The 21,134-nt window shown below is 42.3% G+C and overlaps 1 protein-coding gene across 1 annotated transcript; it reads right to left on the bottom strand.

Annotated features, from left to right (window-relative positions):
* Positions 1 to 861: 861 nt before the first annotated feature.
* Positions 862 to 16,535, bottom strand: Serpinb12 (serpin family B member 12). Its single transcript, XM_047526814.1, has 8 exons — positions 16,494 to 16,535; positions 10,760 to 10,941; positions 9,855 to 9,986; positions 8,986 to 9,126; positions 7,793 to 7,910; positions 3,579 to 3,721; positions 2,489 to 2,656; positions 862 to 1,535 (listed from the first exon to the last, which is right to left on the bottom strand). Exons 2-8 carry the CDS (start codon positions 10,925 to 10,927, stop codon positions 1,131 to 1,133), a joined length of 1,275 nt encoding a protein of 424 aa, XP_047382770.1. The 5' UTR covers positions 10,928 to 10,941; positions 16,494 to 16,535; the 3' UTR covers positions 862 to 1,130.
* Between the last annotated feature and the right edge of the window lie 4,599 nt (positions 16,536 to 21,134).

The raw sequence follows: 21,134 nt of genomic DNA, 5'->3' as shown, positions 1-21,134 counted from the left end.
AACCCAGAGCAGAAAGGAGACCGACAAATCCTAGAGCTGGACATGGTCATTCAGGGCCTTTCCCTAAGGGAGGTCATGAACTCAGAGCGCTCTGTAAGAGAACACAGCTGGAGAGCCCAGGGTCTGAACACTCAGGTGTCATATTTCCAGGGGCCTAGAGCTCCATAGGTAGCCAGCAGCCATCCTGGAGAGGACTCCACATGCTTGATGTCCAGACACAGAACGGCTCCCACCTCGTTGCCAGGCACCGACCCCTGGGAGGACAATAGGTCCATGCTGCCAGAGGGCAGGGAGTAGGGAGCCCAGCCACCTACTAGAACATACCGGGTGTTTGGCAGCAATTAACTACGGATGGGAATTTTCTAGGAAGGGCATGAAGAAGAGACAGAGGGGGAGTGCTTGATGATACTCTAGAGGATTCGATAAGGAAAACTGAGACCAAACTGTCAAATCCTCTTATCACTTTTCTGAATCAGTGTCAAATTCATAATAGAAATATCCTCCTGCTCTATGCAAAATGAGTGCTGGTTGGGGATTCATGCATTCTTGAGCTATCATTTAAATATGCCCCCGGACTACTCTCTCCCAAGTAAAAAGACCTCACAGGATATCTTCCATGCAGCAGAAGAGGAGGAAGAGGCAGGGCCTCTTGCCCAGTGACAGCCATGACCATAGCCACCCTACAGAGCTGAGTTTCCCAAACACATTCCAGTCCAACCTTTCCTCTTGCTACCCGTATTCAAGTGACTTCCGAGTTTTCCAGCTCTCAAAGGTACGCTGTCAGTGAGTTTTCAGGATTCCTTCATAAGGAGGAGGGTGTCTTAAATAAAATTAATACCATTTGAAACTGTTGACCAGGTCACAGACGGTGAATTTATATGCTTGAAAGTTTAGGGTATAAGGGGGAGGGAGGCAGCAAGGGCCCTTCATTAGGAACAGACAGATGAAAATCAGCTTCGGGGTGAGCAAAGCTCAGGACAAACCCGGCCGATGGCGGGGGGCAGGCAGCGCGGGGCTGTGACAGGAGGCCATCAGCTCTAGATATCGGCAGACACGCCAGTGCCCACATCACACAGGGGAAGACCGCTGCCGTTTTCCTCCCACACCCAAGTACTGGACTGTGTGTCCCTTCAAGGACAGCAGACCCTGCCACAGAAAAGAATGGTCTGGGTTTTGTTGTGTCTGATGAAAAAGAGGAAAGGCCGGTTGGCATTGAACTCCACCCACGTGGGCAGTGACTTCTCCATGCCCACAGCCCCGCTGGCCGCTGCGGCCTGAGTGCCGTTTTCATCCACCTCCACGAAGGTCTTGTGGATGATCTTGGACAGGTACAGACTGGGGCTGGGAGAGATGCCCGAGAGGTCGGCCTTCGTCTCATCGAAGATATCCGTGATGCCCAGGCCTTGGAGGATGGAGTTGAGGTCGTAGCTGTCCTCCAGGGTGAGCTGGGGGAAGGAGACGGCCACCTTTTCTTCTGACATGTTCTCTGAGCTAGTCCAGGCCATGATGTTTTCATAGCTCATTTTCCTTTCCAGCTACAAGAGGAAGAAAATAACATTTAGGATCAGATTGTAAACCTGCAAACAATACCCCAATTACTTCCAAGTACCCAAGTCCATTTTGACAGTCAGTTACCTACAAACTTCAAGGTCTTTCTCTAACCCTCAAAATGGTCTGATTTCATTTAAAACTCCTCCAAGAAAATCTCTTTCCTCTCTAGAAGTTACAGGACAATTTGGGTTCCAGTGTGCTTTGGTGCTTGACAGACTCATGTTCAAAGACCAGCAAAGCTCAGCTGGGTGAGTCTGAGCAAGCCCTAACATGCCAAAGTTAAATTTCCTCCTCTACAAAACAGAGATAATACTTTTATGCTCTCTCAAGGATTAAACAAAATAACATATGTGAAGTATTTAACAAAGTGCTGGCACACAGTAAATTTTGAATAATTGTTGTTACTGCATTTGTAATTACTATACTGGCATTTCTCTCTTGCTTTTTCCCTCAATCCATATTTTTGTCCCTGGGATAAAATGTTACTGAGCCTCCCCAGCCTTCATTAATTCCTTCCTTAGAGTATCAGTGTCTCTACTTTGGTCAAAGTGTTTGCATCTAAAAACAGAATGCAATTAGGGAGTTTTTAGTTGAACTATAGCAAAGTAGTCTGAGGAAGAGCCAGAAGTCAGCACACTTAGGGAAAAGGAAAAGCTATTTCATTTGTAACAATTCTGAAGTCACTCGGCACTCAGACCCCTTGGTCCCAGAAATGACTGCAGAAGGCTATGAATTAAGAGATGAAACTTCTATTCCAATATTTTCGGTACATATTCTTTTGGCTTAAAGAAAACAGAAAAGGTATCTAATCTAATTCAAATTCTAGTGTGGCCTTCGGTGTCTCTGATGGCTAAGATACCATCCTTTCTCGAGATGGTGGATGACCGTGGTACTGCTCTCCGAGGATCCACAGCTGAACTCTGGAATGAAGACTCACCTCTTGCAGGCCCTTCACGTTGTCTGCAGAGCAAGGCGGCAGCAGGACGAACATGCTGAGCTTGCCCATGGTGTACCTCATCTCCAGGACCTGGGCCTGCAGCTCCTCGATGAAGCCAATTCTAAAGGTGCCCTGTTGCCTCATCATCTTTACGGTCCTCTTTTCGTTCTGCAGGTGACAAGGCAGGAAGTCACAGCTGGGCATGGTGAGCTCACAAACCCCATGGCCCCAACTTCCTGAAACAGGGCTTCTTTAAGATGAGAAAGGTCTGTGCCAGAAGTCCTGAGCCTTGGCAGCAACCCCTCCTAAGAGAGCCTGTGCCCACTGATCGATCAGTCCTTACCTCTGCCAACACTGTCTTCCTGTGCTTTTAATCAGTTCTCAAGATTACTCGTTGGTGAACTTCCTATCCAAACACCTCCCACAGCCTAGTCAGCCAGCGCAAGTCCAGCAAGCTCTCCATCCCCTATGCCTGCTCTGCCGCAGTCCCTTGGCCTCATGCCACCAGTCCCCTCTGACCTGGACCAGCCCTCCACGGCACCCGGCAGAGCCATAGCTAAATGGTAATCACTCACATATTAAATAAGAGCCCCTTCCTTCAGAGGCAAGGGTATTACCCAGGGCACCCAAACCTCACAATATCCTTGAGGTGGCTAAGTCAGCAATCTAGGACATAGAGGGGGAAAAAATCATCCCCAGTAACAAAGTGAACCAGCTAACCAGTGGCTGGCTGCCTATTCCAAACTTTGAACCTGGGTTTGGGGACAAAACACAGAAGTGACTCCTAATGCATGACCGAGTAACTTAGCCTTTGAATTTTCCCCTCAAATCCTACATTGTAATCGTTACATCCATTTCATAATGTTATTTTGGAGAACAAATGAAACAGTGAACAGAAAGTAGACAGTGCAGCCTGACACAAGAATGCTCAAGGAACATCAGGTGCTGACTTTGCTAAGCCCTAAATGTATGGTAAATGTAAGCCACAACTCAGAGACCTAAGCCTTGGACTGAGTCCACATCCTGCAAATCATGGTCAGAGGAAATCATGAGTGGAATATCTAAAAAACCATGGGCTCTCACACAGTACCTCATTCAGAGAAAAAGGAGCGTCAACCGTGTTTTCACAGTCAAAATGTTTTTCCCATTTGGCCTTGAAGTACACAGCGTTCACCAGCACCAGCACAGTGGCATCACTGACGGTGTCCTTGCTGAATAGCTCCTTGATTTTACCTAAAGGAAATGTGCCAGAGAATATCCTGAGTGTGAATGACGTCATCAGTCTTCACTGAGACAAGGATTTTTTAATGCATCTTAACATCCCCAGAGTTAGAGTGTCTCATTCAAGAAGTGAGGGTGTTGTGGGTGGGGAAACAGTGAAGGTAAAGGAGAGGAACCCCCACTGCACCCTGAAGGAGGATCTACTCAGACACCGGAACTGTGGGACTCCCCTCTGATTCTCCATTCCACTTTTAATGGACTGGTCATCAGGTAGCTCATACCACGGTTTATCTTTCAAATTAGAGATCCAACCACCCGACTACCTCAGCGTCTCCTGGAGAAAATAGCTATGGTATTAACTTCCTGTTTCAAGCACTTGTCATAGAGTAGTACACATGGTTACATTTAAACAAATACACATAAAAATGTACTTGGCCCTGATAAAAGGCCGCTTTTGTAGAAATGGAGTGGAGGGACTTTCACATGCCTTCTTTCAGTTCACACCACATAAGCCACAAAAGGCAGGTACAGTTATCTCTTCTTCACGGAACAATAGATTGTGGCCAGTGAGAGGTGATTCCCAACAACCAAGAAGAAGCAAAGCTGGCTAGACTCAGCCCTGATGCCTTCCATCTCTTGCCCCACAACACACAGCACCAGGGGTGACTGGGGAAGCCCCACACTGTCAGGCCACAGTCCCCTTTTCCACCCCGACGTACCAAATTACCAGTTACTCAAATACAGGCTGAGGTTTGAGAAGGGAAGACCCTTCTACCTCGAGAAGCTCTGGACTTAAATTCCATAATAATACATTATGTTGGCATTGTCTCTACTTAAAATTCTCTGGGAGAGACACTGACTATGGAGAAACAAGATATTCACACTTCAGTAAGGATTTCTTTAGTGAACTACTTTTCCCTTGACCCACTGAGAAGAGACTTGAAGAAATGGGAATTCTGTGGCATGTGGAAGCAGGAAGGACAAATAATTATAGAATTTGAAAATGTTCCCTGAGAAAAGACCAGAGGTAAGCTGGGCTTGGGTCAGCAGGAGGAAGACAGGAGACAGGAAGCAAAAGCCTGCTAATGGAAGAGAGGAGCAGACAGCATTGCACCAGGTAACAAAGAGCTGACATAATCAACCCTTGTTCCCAGGCTGTCAGTCACTAGGAATGTGTGCAGATGCCCAGGGTCACCTTCTTACTGTGAAGGCGGGTACTCCAAACTTTTTTAGTACATGAACAATTTTCTCAACCCCACATGGGCAAACAAAAAATGCCCTGGTCTGTGTCCAGAAGCTTACCTCGGCCCTGTAGGCTACTAACTTTTAGGCCTGAGGGGATGAGTTCATTGGACTTTGCAACCTTGGTGCACTGGAAGAAGGGAGTCCTCTCTAAGCCACACCTGGAGTAACACAGGGCTGGTCTCCAGCCTTCTTTCCCAAGAACTGACAACAAAACCACAGACGCTTCCCCAGGGGTGGTTTGAGTCTCTGACCTGAGGCTCGTGGGGGATAAATCTAGGGAGAAATGGAGTGGAGGGACAAGACCAGGAGGAAACCAAGAAATGGGGAAAAAAGATTGCTGACTGAGTCCAGAAGCAAGTTCACAATGAAGAGGCTGATCTCCATTTTTTTTTGATAGTTAATCAGTATTAGATTAATTTTTCCCAAGATAAAATGAATGCAGTCATTTAGCATTGACTACTCTTTTGACAGCACTGCTATGCACCCAAAACTACCCAAAGAGAAAATCTTATATTTTAAATTGGTGACTAATAATTGTATATGTTTATCATGTACCATGTAACATTTTTAAATTCGTAGACATTATGGAATAGCTAAGTCAACCCAGTGAACATACACATTATTAATGGAAGTAATCTTTAAATAGTAATGACTATAATAAATAAGACCTCAAACCTAAGGACATAAACTTTGTTCATGAATATTTTATCATTTTGGGGTGTGTAGAGTATTTAATCCAGGGGTGCTTTGTCACTGAGATACATCTTCAGTTCTTTTTAGTTTTTATTTTGAGACAGACTCTAGCTGAGTTGCTGAGGCTGACCTTAAACTTAACTTCCTGCCCCCCAGTGACTGGAATTATAGATGTATGCCACAGTGCCCTAGAAACAAGGTAAACAAACAACAAACAAACAAAAACTAGATCATGGATAGGGCAGATTCCCCTATAAGAAAATCCTTCATTTGTTTGCAAACTTGCACATTAACATATTTGATACATGTCATAGGAGACATGAACAGGGAGGCTAGTAGGCAACTTCTTTATTTGGGTATATTAAAATGTTCAGAGCATTATGAGTCATTCTTGATGACTCCAGCTCTTATCAAACAGTCCTTCACCTGCCTAAGTGGTTGATAAAAATCCTTCTGATCCACCTCGTAATGCTTCTCCACTCCATCCTCCTTTCACCACCTCTTCTACCACCACTGGTTCGGACCACCAGCTCTTCTTCTGTCTTGGTGCCCCAACCCGACCATCTATATTCACATCTCTTTCTGTCCACTTCTGATCTGTTCTCCATTCCATGATCACAGTCATCTTTTAAAAACACTCCCCTGCCTTAAACCCTTTATCATTCATTTTTATTCTTAGTTCATCACGTGAAACAAAAAACTCTGAAACCTTCTGTGCTTGGGTGGGTCCTTATGAAGTCAATGCAAACTTGTGTATTAATTGCAAGAAAATATTAGGCACCACAACCATTGCTGTAACTTTGAAATTCACAATAGCTCAAAGAATATTTTTAAATCTGCCATATTATTTTTGTTATATGACATTGTAAGTTCAAGAAATGGAGTTCTAAATAATTCTAATTTAACAGAGGAACTCCTAACTCAATGGATATTTTACTGGGAAGATGGATGTGATTCTATGGGTAAGTGAACATTCAGTGCTGAGAACACTGGTATGATTCCAAAAGCGCTAGTGGTCCATACATACCAGCAAAGGGAAACTCCATAATAAGGCATTAGAAGCATCAAAACAACAATAACAAAAAAAGAGAGTCTGTAGGAGAAGCAATTCAGAATATGAGACTATGGTTATACTACTAAAGAAATATCATTTTAGAGAATCAAGAAATTTTAAGGAAGCAAGAAACTTTCTTATTCCTACTGTCATTCTATAGCCCCGGCCACTGAGAACCAGCATAGTCATCAACACCATGACTGTGTCTAATTTAGCTGCCTTCAGTCTTAGTTGCAGTTTGTTTTGTTTTTAATGCAAAAATCTCAGGCATGAAAATTCTCCTACTCAAGCAAAGCATTAGCATTTCACAAAGAATAATATTATCCCAAAGCACCCTTCATGTGCTTTTTGAAATAGCCATGTTCCTGAGTTACTTTAAGAAAAGTTGTAAGGAGGACAGTTAAAAAAGCAAGAGGTAGTAAAGACAAGTGTCCAAGATGGACACTCCAAGTGCATGGTGGCCAGGAAAGTGTGCTTGATGAGTGGGTTGGCAAGTGAGGAAGTCAGGGCACAAGACTATATTTTAAACATGACTGGAAGGGACGACCAGTTTAGGAGCTCCACATCCCTATGGACCTCTCTTCCACTTAGAGACCTCCATTTTGCTGGGCGCAGGACAGGAAGAGGAGTTCTATAATAGAAGAGCTTCCCACTGGGGTTGACCTCCAAATGTCACCACTGGCCACTGGCTCTACATTCTCCTTCACCCAGGAAACATTTTTACACATGGTGAAAAGTTGATAAGAATAAGGGTTTTATTTCCATGTCCCTCTGAGTAACTGGAATCACTTCATAATCTTAACTTCTTACTAAAACTTTAAAATTCATGGAAAGAGTTAACCTCCTGCCAGCATTGGGTGTGGTTGACAGGCATTTCATCTTTATTTATGTTCATGCAAAAGAGCAATAATAAGTACCAAAATATCCAAGTATTTGAAAAGTTTGATGCTTGTCCCAAACAAGTTTTGAACACAGTCCATGTATATGAGCCTCTGGCCACAAAAGATCGACAATCTGAAAGTGGGACTTGTTGATGGGTTTTCTCGGAAATGGAAAGGAATAGCAGCTACCCTGTGTTTGGTCTTCCTTACCTTGGCATTGAGATTCAACCCAGAAGTTAATCTTTTGTCTGGACTTTTCAGTGTCTTTCCGGAAATCAACACTTTCAATGGTCGTATGGTAAAATTGAATCACACCTTCTAAGTACTCCTGTTCAATGGGAATAAAGGGGAAAGTGCACAACAAGATCATGTAGAGACGCTGGAGTTAAGAGCAAGGCAGTCCCGAGAAGCTGAGGGGAAGGAAGTCCTGATCACCTAACGCTGGGAGAGCAAGCCTTCAGTCTTGAGAGACTTAGCTGTTAAATACTGTTAAATAAATACTGCTGGTTTTAAGAATTAAAGCCCTGCTTAATGCTTACAGGGTTTTCATTTGGTTTAATAAAAAAGTTTCCAAAGTCTATAGGGTAATGGCTGCACGACACTGTGAATGTAACTAATGCCAGTAAAAGGTAGGCTTAAAAATGGTTAAAATGGCAAATTTTGTGCTATATGTATTTTTACCATAATTTTAGATGAATAATGTAATATACCAAAACCATTGATTTGTATAGTTTTAATAGATGAATTGCATGATATGTGAATTTAAATCCCCAAAATTTGTTTGTTTTTTTACAGTCATTCCCACTGTACGAAAACACACTTATTTTGGTCAGAAGCAGCCCACCAGCCCAGCTCTAAACAGCTGTGACACTTACATGCCACTGGTCACTCCCTCGTGTTTATTGCTTAGTACGTGGCTTCTCCTGGAGACTTGAGGGTAACTAGCGCCCAAGTGGAGATACTTTCTACACCAGGTAAAATCTGCTTAGTCACAGGGACAAGACCCGCAGCTCTGGCTCCCAGACCTCCCTTCTGCCACACAGGAAGCTCACTTCCACTGGGGCCACTTGTCATGGCACCAAAGGGGACTTTAGAGAAGTGCCTTGAGGGCAGCCCAAATCTACCAGGCACCGCAATTGGGGAAGATGTCACTAGAATGTCATTACCAAACCCACGCACGTTCCGAAGGCTACTGCTCACATGGCCCACTCTGCACACTTACAACAAACCTCATAAACTTGAGTTGAGAGGTGGGTGTGGGACAGGAGGGGGTGGGTCCTGGACACCAGTCCACAGCGCATCCTCCCATGAAAGAGGTCTGTGTGCCTGGTGGCAGGTGACTGTCCAGCTTTTTAAGTAGCACACTCCGTGATCACTTTTGTCACGGGTCACACTTGACTCACCGGGCAGATTGGGAATTCCTGGTCCTCATAGAGTCTATTGGCCATACTCAGGGTGTAGTGAGCTTTGATCCTGCCGATCTTGGAGAGAAGCTTTCCGAAGTAGCAGCTGAGCAGTTCATTCTCATGGCTGGAGGACTTGGCCTGACAAAAGAAGAAACAAAACTTGACCTTAAACGTGAGGATCAGAAGAGCGAAACACCACTAAAGGACAGGTATTCTCAGAGTTGCCTGGTGTCCTCTGTGTTACCAGGCAGGGGCGGCTGGGAAGAAGAGAGAATGGAGGGGGAGGGGGCACCTGGGAAATCATGGCTCCCAGGTGGAGTCAAGATGGCCCAGGAAAAGTGTGTCTAGGACTCAGCAATGCACAGGGGCACCCTGGCTTTCTTTGTATTCAAAAGGACACAAGAAACCCCATCGTCTTCCACCTCCCAAACTTCTGAGGTAGGGAGAACCTGGAGAACGTCCTTCCTGTCCCTGGGCTGAGCCATGACAGCGTTGTGAGTCAGGGCAGCTCTCAGCACAAACAGAGCCACAGAGATGGAGGGAGGCAGATTCCACAGCACCCCGATCCCTGGTTCCCCTTCACCTTCAACCAAACTCCATCCTGGGGGCCCGTGGTGCAGGTGAGTAATGGGACTCTGAGCTAAGTGGGTTGCTTTTAATCATGAGCAGAAGATACTCATTAGGAAGCTAACTCAGAGCCAAGGATGTATAAAAAGCGTAATTAGGAAGGAATCATAGGTCACATGAGGTTATTGCTGTTGATGGCAGCCAGGACCTAATGTCTGGGGATGAGCAACCCTCACCAGTTACAGACCAGAAGGAGCTGTCTGGGAAGAGGAGGGCGGGAGCTCAGGGCTGCAGCTCACCTGTGCATCCAGAGGCTGGGTCGATGCTTCCTGCCCTTCCGGAGAACTGTCAACCTCCACGGCCTTTTTACTTTTCAAACAGGGGTCAGGTTCTTTGCTTTCATTCTGGGAAAGTTCACTGAAGTGTAATACCTGCATGATGAGGGGAGAAGGTATTTCAGACAACCCGAACCGGAGGAAGCCTGAAGGGCCTCGGGAACACTTTTATAACATGACAAGTAACAGAGATTATGCAGTCAAACAAAATGATCAGTAACCATTCAAAGGAAGGAACGCTTCTTTCCTTAGATCCTGGGGTGGAAGGCAGAGGAAGGAACTGAATGCTCCCTTCCCTCTAGGACTACATTTAAGGTTTAAAAGGCTCTCTCAACCTGCTGTGTTGAGAAGAGATGGGCGACAGGAACAGCTTCAGGAGACTGTCCACAGTGCCAGGTTAGAAGAGATGGCGAGGTCCAGGTCTTGGGGAGATGGCGAGAAGCATGTGGATTCTGGATATATTTGGAAAGAAAAGTCAACAGGATCTTCTGACCAATGTGGTATGAAGTGAGAGAGAAGGGTCAAGAAGGACACTGCGATCTCAGGCCCCTGGGCAAATACCTGGTGCTTAATAAATACTTAATGGAATAAGCGAGAGTGAAAGCACACGTATGAAAAATCACCAGCAATATGGTTGCCAATAATTATAGAGAGAAAGACTTGTAGACAGAGATAGCAACAAAGAAGATGAGTGGGAAAAGCTGTCTGAGCAGGCAGGCTGGGGAAGCTCCCTGGAGATGGTAGCTGGAAACTTGAAGAATGATAGAATTGAAGAGAAGGCAGTAAGCAGCCTAGTGTGGGATTCGCATCTGACTTTGAATGTGCACCCAGACTCCAGGGCCTTACGCAGCGCCTTCATGGATACATACCTCATCGATCTGACGTGCACTGTCATTTCTAGCACCCAGGTGGACCATGCCAAGGGCAGCCGAGAGGCTCAGAGGACAGAAAAAGATATTTTTGTGACCCTCATCTTTGCTTATCTCTTGGAAAAGATCAATGCAAAATTTGGTATTTGCTGCAACTAGAGAGTCCATGGTAAAACTGATGTCTGAAACAGAAGAGAAAGAAAGTGGTGATTGGAAAAATATAGACAAATAGACAAGCAAATCATTCCTATTTTTAATACTCAAGATAAAATCATATAAAACTATTCGATGTATTAGTAAGAACTGGAAAACTAAGGTCAAGGTCATCATCCTTATATACAAACATTGGTGTTGATAGCATCTTCATACAGAGATCTATTTTGTTTAGTGGTGTGAATTAGTTTCCTAAAGCTACCATAGCAAATTACCACAACCTGTTAAACAGCAGGAATTTATTCTCCTACAGTTCTGGCAGACAGATGTCCAAATTCAAGGCCTTCTCAGAGTCAGCTCTTTCTGGAGACTCTCAGGGTCTTTTCTTCCAGCTTCTGGCAGCCACCAGCAATCTTGATGTTTCTTGGCTTATAGACACATAACTCTAATCTCTGCCTCCGTCTGCACACGATACCCATAACTACATGTTCCGTGTGTGTGTGAGTGTGACTGTGTGCCCAAATTTCTCCTTTATAGACACCAGTCATTGAAGTAGAGGCCTAAACCAGAATGACCTCATTTAACTTGATCCTCCATGACCCTAGTTTAAATAAGGCCACATTCACAGTTGCAGAGGTTAAGTCTTAAACAGATCTTTTGGGGGCACAACAATTCTACTCACTTCATGGGGAACCTCCTTGTTTCAGGTACAGTAAGGTCAAAGCCTGCCATTCCCCATGATCAAGTCAGCAGCCAAGAAAACCTCATGCTAACTCCTCCCCCTCCAGAAGCTTTGCCTGGTCTGCCTGAGTCTTTTGCCTTCTGTCCTCAGTGGTCCATGCCTGTGGATTTGCTCAGCAAACAGTCCTGGGTCACAAGCCTCGTCAGCATTCTGGCCTCCACTGACTCATTGCATATGCTGCCTCCAGCACTTGAGGCACTTTAGTCAGTCATTCATATTGTCAAGAGGAAGCAGATCTTCAGAGATTGTGAACCACAGCAAGAGAGTGACTCTCCTAAGAATAGATTTCTGGTCCCTGCCCCCAAGCTACTCTAGAAGTAGCAAAATATCCCATGAAGATCTCACCTTGAACCTGTAACTCACAAAGACAATGTCTTTTCTTTGGTCTCTGCTTATACATGGTGTGTATTTCCAAGACATAAATGAAAGCCCCTTTATTGTGGTTTTATCATCAGACATGTGTTCCATGAACCGTAGTAAGCATGAAATAAGTTCCTGCATGGAGCTGAATGGAGCTCTTTGGCCTTAACATTTTCCCAGTGTAATATATATTCTTGTAGTCAATGAAATCTAATTCAAAAAGATAATCTTAGACAACTTTTTTAAAAAATGGTACCTGATACGAACTGACTATTTTAGGTACATTAGCTTTAATCCTATAATTCTGCAAGATGGATAGTACAGCTCCCCTTTTACAAGATGAGAAAACTGAGGACTCAAGTCACATACCCACTTAACCCCAAACTCTCTACTCCTCCTATTATACCCACTGTTTCTACAAGACCTGCCCTCAACTCAGGATAAGCTGGTCCCACAACCACCATCTGCTCACATTTTCCCTCCTTGTTCAGTTTCCTCTGTTTTTATCCTTCAATCTTCCCTGCCAAATTTGTACTTGCTTTGTATTTCCCATTTTGCACCTGGGAGGCTAGATTTGAGATATGCTTTGTAAATTAAAACAATTTGTAGGTAATTCTGGGTCATTAGAGCTTTCTCAGGAGCCATCTGCCCTAAGAGATGGGTGTTTTTCAGGTATTGTGCATCCTAGGCGTGTCTGGCAATTTAGTTTGCCTCTTACCCTGGAAAGTCACCTTTGTATTTATGGGAAAATACTTCACATCCAACATATTTTCTGTGCAGCGTGGTTTACATTGCCCACTTAGTAGCCACAGGTCTACTAAGGAAGTAAAGAAAACAGATACATGAAAGACAGCCTTGGGGGAGGGAATGCCACGGGCTTTGGTTTAGTCATAAAACTTTATAGGAGAGGAAGTCTAATATTTTTAAAACCTTGGTTGCAGGACTGAGGCTAATATTTGCTAAATATCTTCAGCATCAAGAGAGGAGACGGTAAGGGCCACCCTCGGTATTTGTCCGATACTATTAAAGGAAGACCAGAGGCTGGCAGCGGTGAAGGTATGAGGAGTGTGGATGCGAAGACAGAGTGATCCCGACCAGCGTCCTTAAAAGCTCCAGCTTAACTTTGCCCTCACTGCTTCTGTGGATGTGCCCCTGGCACACAGGGGAAGGGTGTTTCTCTCTGGCATGAGCGCCTACAGAACAGAATGACCTGAGTCTCAAATGCCTTAGAAAGGGTGTGACTGCCGTGGGCCTACTCCCTTGTCAAACTACACAAAACTGAAGCCAGGTGGATCGAAGCGATTTGCACACATCCTGCGGCTGGTCAGAGAAAAGCTAAGATCTCTCGGTGCCGGGCCTGCTCTCTACTGGAACATCCGGGTTCCTTCTCACTCTGTGAGCTACAGAACACCCCCAAACTCTGCACGTTTCTGCCTGAAACTTCTGTGAACTTGTAAAGTACTTTCCATGAGTCTCCTGAGATGGCCGCAGCTACTATGATGGTGTCACCCCCACCAAGTCTCCTTTTCTGAGAGTCCACCTGACTACAAGCCACAGACTGGTTCTAAGCTTCTATGATAGGTCTCTATGCTGCTCTCACACCGCCTGACCCACCAAAGGAGGCGTGAGAATGACGGTTAATAGAAAAATGACTGAAAGGAAGAAACAACCCGAAGGTTGCAGTAAATATTACGGACGGGATGTGAACGCGTATAGTAGCAAGATCTTTCCTGGCTTCATGCAAAGTTTAAAATGCAGGGGGAAAAGGATCATTTATTAACTTGATTAAAACATCATCTAACAACCACCTTCTGATGGATTGTTTGTCTTGGGGATTCATTTTTTAATTAGAAACTATCTAAATCTTACAGTAACCTAATTCTTCAATAACCATGTATAAAATTCTCCCGCTGGGTCAGTTCCAGTGTAAAAAAGGATGAACTGAATGAGACACAGTTTCTGCCTTTGAGAAATCCACGAGCCAACAGAGCAGGAAAAGTCCAAGAATTGACCCAACTCATCTGCTGCTTTAGAAGTCAGGAGGGTGGTTACCTTTGAGGATGGGTGGGGCAACCGTGATTAGTGACAGATAGGAACAGACAGATAGGGACTAGTCAACCGACTCCCTAAAAATAGCAAACAGAAAAGCCATGATTTCTAGGGCTTGCCATTTCCAAGGTATAAATATGGTCACTGTGGTCAATTTCAAACTACCAATAATACATCCCCGTACCAGAGTTGGGAAAAGATGAACAGAATCTGCTCTGCTAGGCCTCCTAGACACCAGCAGGCCTGAGCACGAAGGAGACGTCCAGGAAGCTGGTTGTGTGTCCTGTCTTGGTCTGGGTGTTGGCTGCACAGGAGACCTACACTTATTTCTTATGCACTTGTGTGTGTCCATGTGATCACTTGTTTTCACTTCAAATCTGCCTTCCTGTTGATCTTTTTAACGCCCGTACGATTAGATCACTATATCTAAATTTTTAAACTAATATCTTCTTGTTGGGCATTTTTATTAGTTTCCCATTTTCCGTATTATGAATTTGACAATAAACATCTTAATAAATATAGCTTTTATCTTCATTCATCTTATTTCTTCAGGATATCTTCTTCAACGTGGAATTTCTAGGTTAAGTATTGAAAGATTGGTTGACTTGCACACTCTGAACCCAAGCTTACACAGGAAGCCGCTGCAGCATTGTCTCACAGTCTTCAGGTAATGTCATTGTGATTTTTGATAATTTAAAAGTTAAACAAAAGGTTTAGTAGTTTTTAATTTGCATATTTTTGATACTCACATTTGAACATTTGGCCATGTGTTCTTTTCTGTTTATAAATTTTCTGTTAAATGTCTCTCATTATACTCCTTTTTTAATTGTCTATTAGAGTCATGATCATTTACTTATTATTATGAATTCTTCATGTTATACACACATTTTGTTTCTAAGGATTGTTTTACACACATTATCCCTAGATACTGTGGCTTCTTTGTTTTCAATTGTTGTTACAGAATTATTTTTACTCTTATTTACTTAAAATTGTCAATATTTTTGATGGTACCTTCCATCACTTCAAAACTCTGAAAGCCAAGTGTTTTTACTTTAATTTTAAAGTTCCATCTACTTCCAATTTTTATAAAAAAGGAAAGCTTCCTTGAAAGGTGTTATCTAAAGTTGTTGGTTTTAAAAATTCCTAATATTAGTTATCTTAATTTGTAGCAATTTTCCCTTATTTTTTCTTTTTGATGCTTTGTTTGTTTATCTGCTAGTTGATTTGCAGTGCGGGGGTTTGAACCCAGGGCCTAGAGCATGCTGGGAAATCTCTCACCACTGAGCCACAGCCACAGCCCATTTTGATGGGTTTTAAGGAATCCCCACACAATTTCTTTGGGTTGGTTGGTTGTTTTCTGGCTTAGATATTCATATGAGACCCTCTTTGACTTTTCTCCACTCCATCCTCCCACCGCTGTATATAATAACCACACTACACTTATGTTCCTCTTTCTTTCCTTTAAGGAACATAAGTGTAGTGTGGTTATTCTGTCTTTACTTATAAAACATAATGCTTAATTTTTTAAATTCATCTTTGTATCTCATCAGTAAAGAAAGCAATGGCAACAGCATATAGGAGTATTTTATAAGTATTTAAGGATTGTTTTGCTAACATCTGCCCTTTTTTGTTGTAGAAAATCTAATGTCATATTAGTGACATTATTCAAACATTATACATTCCACAGGCAGCTGCAATAGAGCTTAGAATTTTGAAATAGTTCTTTTATTAAAATACGGTTTCTTTTATAGTGAAAACTTAAAAGTTTAGAGTAGATAGATGTTCTAACAACCCAGTATATTCTCACTGAAATTGTTTTTTCTTACATGCAATAGGAAGAAAAACTTTATATTCCAAAAATATTTCTGGGCTTATAATTTCCACAAAGCCACTAATAATCCAAGAATGAAAATCCATTTTTACCCAAGTAAATGCTATTCTACTGGAATAAATACTCAAACCAGATTATAACAAATTAAATAATAAACCATATCTAAAAACAAGGACACACTTGTAACAGATGCAATCAGAAGTGTTTTCCAACTTATAGGAAAGAGGTATCTAAACTCACATTGTTTAAAATATAGATATTCTAAATACCATTCCATTTTATATTTCAGAAATAATTCACTAAATACAATCTGTCAAGGACGTGAAGACAAAAACAATTTTTCAAACATTCCCATTGTTTAAAAAAAAATCAGATATATCAACTGTCTGACCAGATGGTCAGAGGCTGAGAAAGATGATTGATCGTCCAGTGAGTATTGCCACATCTGCAGAAAATTCAAGCCATCGTAACGTAAACTGCTGTTTTTAAAAGGCTTAATAACAATAACCTATCATTCAGTTTGGGTTTCTATTATTTTAAGCAACCCTCCAATGCAGTGTTCATCATTAAAAATCATACCAGGCACTGTGAGAATTTACCTTCTTGCCTTCGGAGTTGCTGCTGACAGCTGGCCAGGTAAGTTTCAATCCACACCCTGTCAGGGATGGGAATTTATCAGCTCTGCTCCTCCCAGAGTGGAACTTGTCCACGTGTCATTAATCTAGGGTAAAATTGCAATTCATTGAAGAAACGGAAAAGAAAAGTGTGGCAGGTGCTTTTAAAAAGAAAGTCACATTCTCAATTCTTTCAACTAAATTAAATATTTAAACTATTATGCTTTTATTTTCTTTGCTTTTCCCAGTTGGGTCTTTTCATAGAACCCTGAACATAGTATTTGATCCACACTTTTTTCCCCAAATCTCTATTCTAGATTAAAAAAAAAAAAAAAAAAAAAAAAAAGAATAGAGATCTATTTTACTTTATGTGCTTACTGCCATGGATGAACTCTTCATGTTTAAATTTTTGTTAGCCTACATTTTTTTGTATGCAACTTCTATTATATGGGACTTGAACATATGTTTTCAGCTATTTTCAAAGTTGTTGTCATTATTATTGTTATTTTCCCTGCAGTGGTGCTGGGGTCAGGCAGAGTATTACCATTTTATTATCTACCAGAATAACTGAATACCAATCAGAGCACAGACATTATCAAGATATGCTAACAGAGAAAGAGGAACACTTTCTGTAAGAAAACTAACCTATTCAAAACCAAAGAACTGATCTAGATATCTCTAGAAAGGCTGATAAATTTAGGCCTCCTGAGTCCCATGGCTTATTTACTTGTTTCCTATTTGTTTCATCAAGGGTTTTAAGGCTCAAGACATCCCAACTTTTTTTTTCTCGAGAGACTTCTGAAAAACCTTTCATAGGACAAACATATTCAACAACTGAAAAAAAAAAGTTTTTAAACAGAGCCCAATAAGATCCCAATGTTATCTGTAGTCCTAATGTACCAGGATCCTGACACGCTAACCACACCTGCACACTTGGGGTCGGTTACAAAGCCTGTAACAACTAGAACTGACATGATTTAGGGGCAGAAGGAGGATTCCTCCCTGGCTTGAGATCCTCTTTAGCCCACACATCTTTCTTTTCTAACTTCTTGTCACATAGCAATGCTGTCCTATTTGTAGTCCCAGAAATACAAGGATATTAGATATAGGGAAATTCAAAAGAAAACTCTTTAAAAGAAGGGTGTTGCCTATTTACGAAGAATAGGAATAACTCGAGCAACTAATACACAAGTGAATAAGTGAAAACCATTTTCGTAAAATAAGATATTGGCCAATGGGAATTAGTGCCCAAGCATCAGAGTTTTTCTCAAGTCCCAATAGTAAGCAAAGGAAACAAGTATGCTATTAGTTGTTTTCACTCCATGACCACTTGGAAACCCTTGTATGTTTGTTCCTCTAAATGCCTCCACAAAATTTTAAAAATTAGTCTAGTCATTGGTCACAATTTGCAAAACATTGGAAAATTTTAGTATGCAAATCAGTCAGTACCTTCTGCCAGTTGATCACTAACTAATTCATGCAGTTGCTGCCCGTCACGGCCTTTTTGAAAGGGTACTATTTACAGGTAGAACAGGATAATTTTGCCTGGCCACCTCGATTTGTGATTGTCACATTTGTTATTGCCGGTTGTTGATATAACAAATTGCACTGGGTTTCTGGGTACCTGAGCAGATTCAAAGCTTGTCTGATTATCTTTAATCTAGGATTGCATCTGCTCATCCTCTCCATCCAACCCCGATCTGACTATGGATGACTGTGCCCTACAATCCTAAACATTTGGCCTGGTGTGATTGCTCAACCTGCGATGGCAAAATCTGCCACTCAGTGTAGCTACATGTTAAGAAAACTTGATAAATCACTAAAGAGCGAATGAGAACTTACTGAGCACTTACTATATGCCAAGATCATTTGGGACTTCGCACATACAATCTCATGCACTGTTGGTGAGTAAAAGTCAATCTCTTCAATGTCGGTGACTTCAAGCATCAGAAAATTACACTTCAGTTTGAAGAAATATTGGAGGTCAACTAGCCTGACAATGCTAGCCAAGACAAGCCGAAAAATGCTTCTGTGTCAATAGACCATAAAATGGTGTCTGTTCCATCAAGTGTAGACTTAGATGATTCCTCCTAGGTGTTCCAGCTCATTGTGAGTTATAGCCAATCAATTACCCTTTCAGTAACTAGTCTTTTTCTGCCTGGAATTAAAAATCCAGCAATGCCAGAATGATTCACCAGCCAATATCTGTGCCAGCTTCTGATGCAAAACCATGTGATTAAAAGTCTTCTGTTAGTAAAAGCAATACTTTAAAAACACTGTGAAGAAAATCTTTTGCAACTAATTTTACAATTCCAATATTGAGGAAATAAAATGTGTTTATAAGAAAAACATCAGCACACTTCTTATCTAATGAAAATGATTCTTTATCTGAAGTAAATGGTTTAACTGACATCCATGATTTCCTATTCCAAACTTCAGAGCCTGATTACAAAAAATTCCAAAATTAGAGGGAAATATCCATTAAGATGACAAATAGCAATAATAAAGACTAACACACACACACACACACACACACACACACACACACACACCCTTCCTGTAAAAACCCTCAGTTCTTTCAGAATAAAACTGAAGCTTTCAAGATTGGAAATAATGCCAACTGCCAGTCCCAATATGACAGAAGCATGGGGCTCAGAGACAGGTAAAGCAATAAGACAGCAGAGGACACAGCACAAGAAGAACAGGACATATTCAACCAAGGACCCAGATCCTGAGTCTCTCTAGCTTGAGACCTAAAGCAATTTTCTCATTTATATAAAAAAAGAGAGAGAGAAATAATCGTTTTCCCTGCTTCATATTGTACAACTATTCATGTTATTAATATAATTGCATGGAATTAGTAATGCATAAACTTTTATTTCCTACCCAAATCTTTATGAAATATACTTATTTCTTCCTAAATTGTAAATCAGACTTCATTCTTTGAAAAAGCGTTCACGAATTATAGCCATTGGGGCCAAAGTTAGCCCTTTGCCTGTTTTCTTCAATAAAGTTTTATTGGAAAGCAGCACAGTACCCACCTGCTGCTGCCTGTGGCTGCTTTCGCTCCACAGTGAGGGTTCAGCAGTTGTGAAGAAACATGGCCAGCAGAGCTCAAAATACTTACTCCTTGGTCCTTTGCTGAAGTTTGCTGATCCCTGCTTTAAATGGTGAAACATCATGATTTTTAAGGACTAGGAAGTTTTGTATCCTTAAATATGCAACCATTCCTTACACAAAACTAATTGTGTGAGACACTGATAAGAAATGCACTGATAAGACATTTTTTAATTTCTTAAATCCTTAAATTTCTTAAATAAAAATAAAATAAAATAAAATACGGATGTCTGCTCATTCATCCATATTTTTTTAAAAAAAATGTGTGCTTGGGTTTTATCTTAACCCAAGACTCTAATCCCCTATGGTATTGCAACAAAGTTGTGGAACACCCACTCATCAGGTGCTCGCTCTGGGTGCCTAATGAACAAGAGCACACATTGTCCCTATGCTCATGACATCTGGTGCAAGAAGAGTTTGCAATCCAGGTTCTATTACCTGCATCTCGATATAATAAGCATTTATTAAGGACCTAATATGTGGCAGATCCTTTCAAACCTATTATCTCATTCAGCTTTTCCAATAAGTCAGACAGGGAGACATCATTATCCCAGTGTGATTAATGAGAAAACTAGGAGAGAAGCAGAGTTGCTCACAGTCATGACCCTAGAAAGTAATAGAATGATCAATAATTTGATTACCACCCTCCCCCGCAGTCTCTCTGATTCCAATAATAAAGATGCACAGCACCTATGGATTCAAGAACAGGACATCTAGCTCCAAAAGGCCTGGCTACCAACAGCAGCTTGTCCACCTCCCAGCACACACCAAGAAGCCAGGGAGTGCAGCCGCAGCTAAGGTCTGAACTCTGATGCAGCAGAGGAGGGAACAACCAACTGTAAGAGGTGCTGAGCCAGCAGGTCTGTGATGTTAATGACCATGAATCAGGATCTTTTCAAAACGAGGTGCTGCAGCTTTTTTTCAGGACGCCACAGATGAGGAGCTAGAGCCTTCAATAAGCAACTGCTAAGAGGCCTGAGCTGGGCGTCTCCCTTCCTTGTTCTCCCTGAACAACTCACAGTGTCCTTCAAGACCTGTGCTATTCCATGCGTTCATGATCTGTAAACGGAACACAAGGCATTCAAGAGGAAGATCTTTCTCGTCCTTTCCCAGTGCACCACCTCTGAAGGAACCCAGCAGGGACAGGACTAGGGGTTCCGAGCCCGCTGTGAGGCTGCACTGCATGCTCTGTTTCCTGGTCATCATGGTCACAGCTCCAAGCTGTCGGGACAATTCCCTAAGCAGTCTCACCAGTCTGGCATTTCAGTCTTTACTAGCAAATAAAAAATCGCCCCCCCACCACTTCTTCCCTTCTCTCCGGTTCCTTCTCTTCATCTGTCTTCTTCATCTCCAACAAGCCCTACCCCTGGGCTCCAGCACCCCATTTCTCCTGCTCGCTCCCTCCCTCAGTAAGGCTATTTCAGATGGACTAACTCGCCTACATAGCTTACCAGATATTAGCCGTCATCATAAAACGTGGACCCTTTTTCAAAACGTGTTTCATGTTGT

Source organism: Sciurus carolinensis, chromosome 15 (genome assembly GCF_902686445.1).
Source record: "Sciurus carolinensis chromosome 15, mSciCar1.2, whole genome shotgun sequence".
In the NCBI taxonomy this organism is placed as follows: domain Eukaryota; kingdom Metazoa; phylum Chordata; class Mammalia; order Rodentia; family Sciuridae; genus Sciurus; species Sciurus carolinensis.
Note: the sequence above shows the minus strand (reverse complement) of the source record. Positions and strands in the feature narration are given on the sequence as shown.

Excerpts from the sequence above, each read along its gene's own strand:
- Serpinb12 (XM_047526814.1), bottom strand. The coding sequence starts at position 10,927 with ATGGACTCTCTAGTTGCAGCAAATACCAAATTTTGCATTGATCTTTTC. Across the intron at positions 9,987-10,759 it reads GTGCACGTCAGATCGATGAG|GTATTACACTTCAGTGAACT; the intron begins GTATGTATCCAT and ends CTCATCATGCAG. Across the intron at positions 3,722-7,792 it reads GGTTGAATCTCAATGCCAAG|GTAAAATCAAGGAGCTATTC; the intron begins GTAAGGAAGACC and ends CATTTCCTTTAG.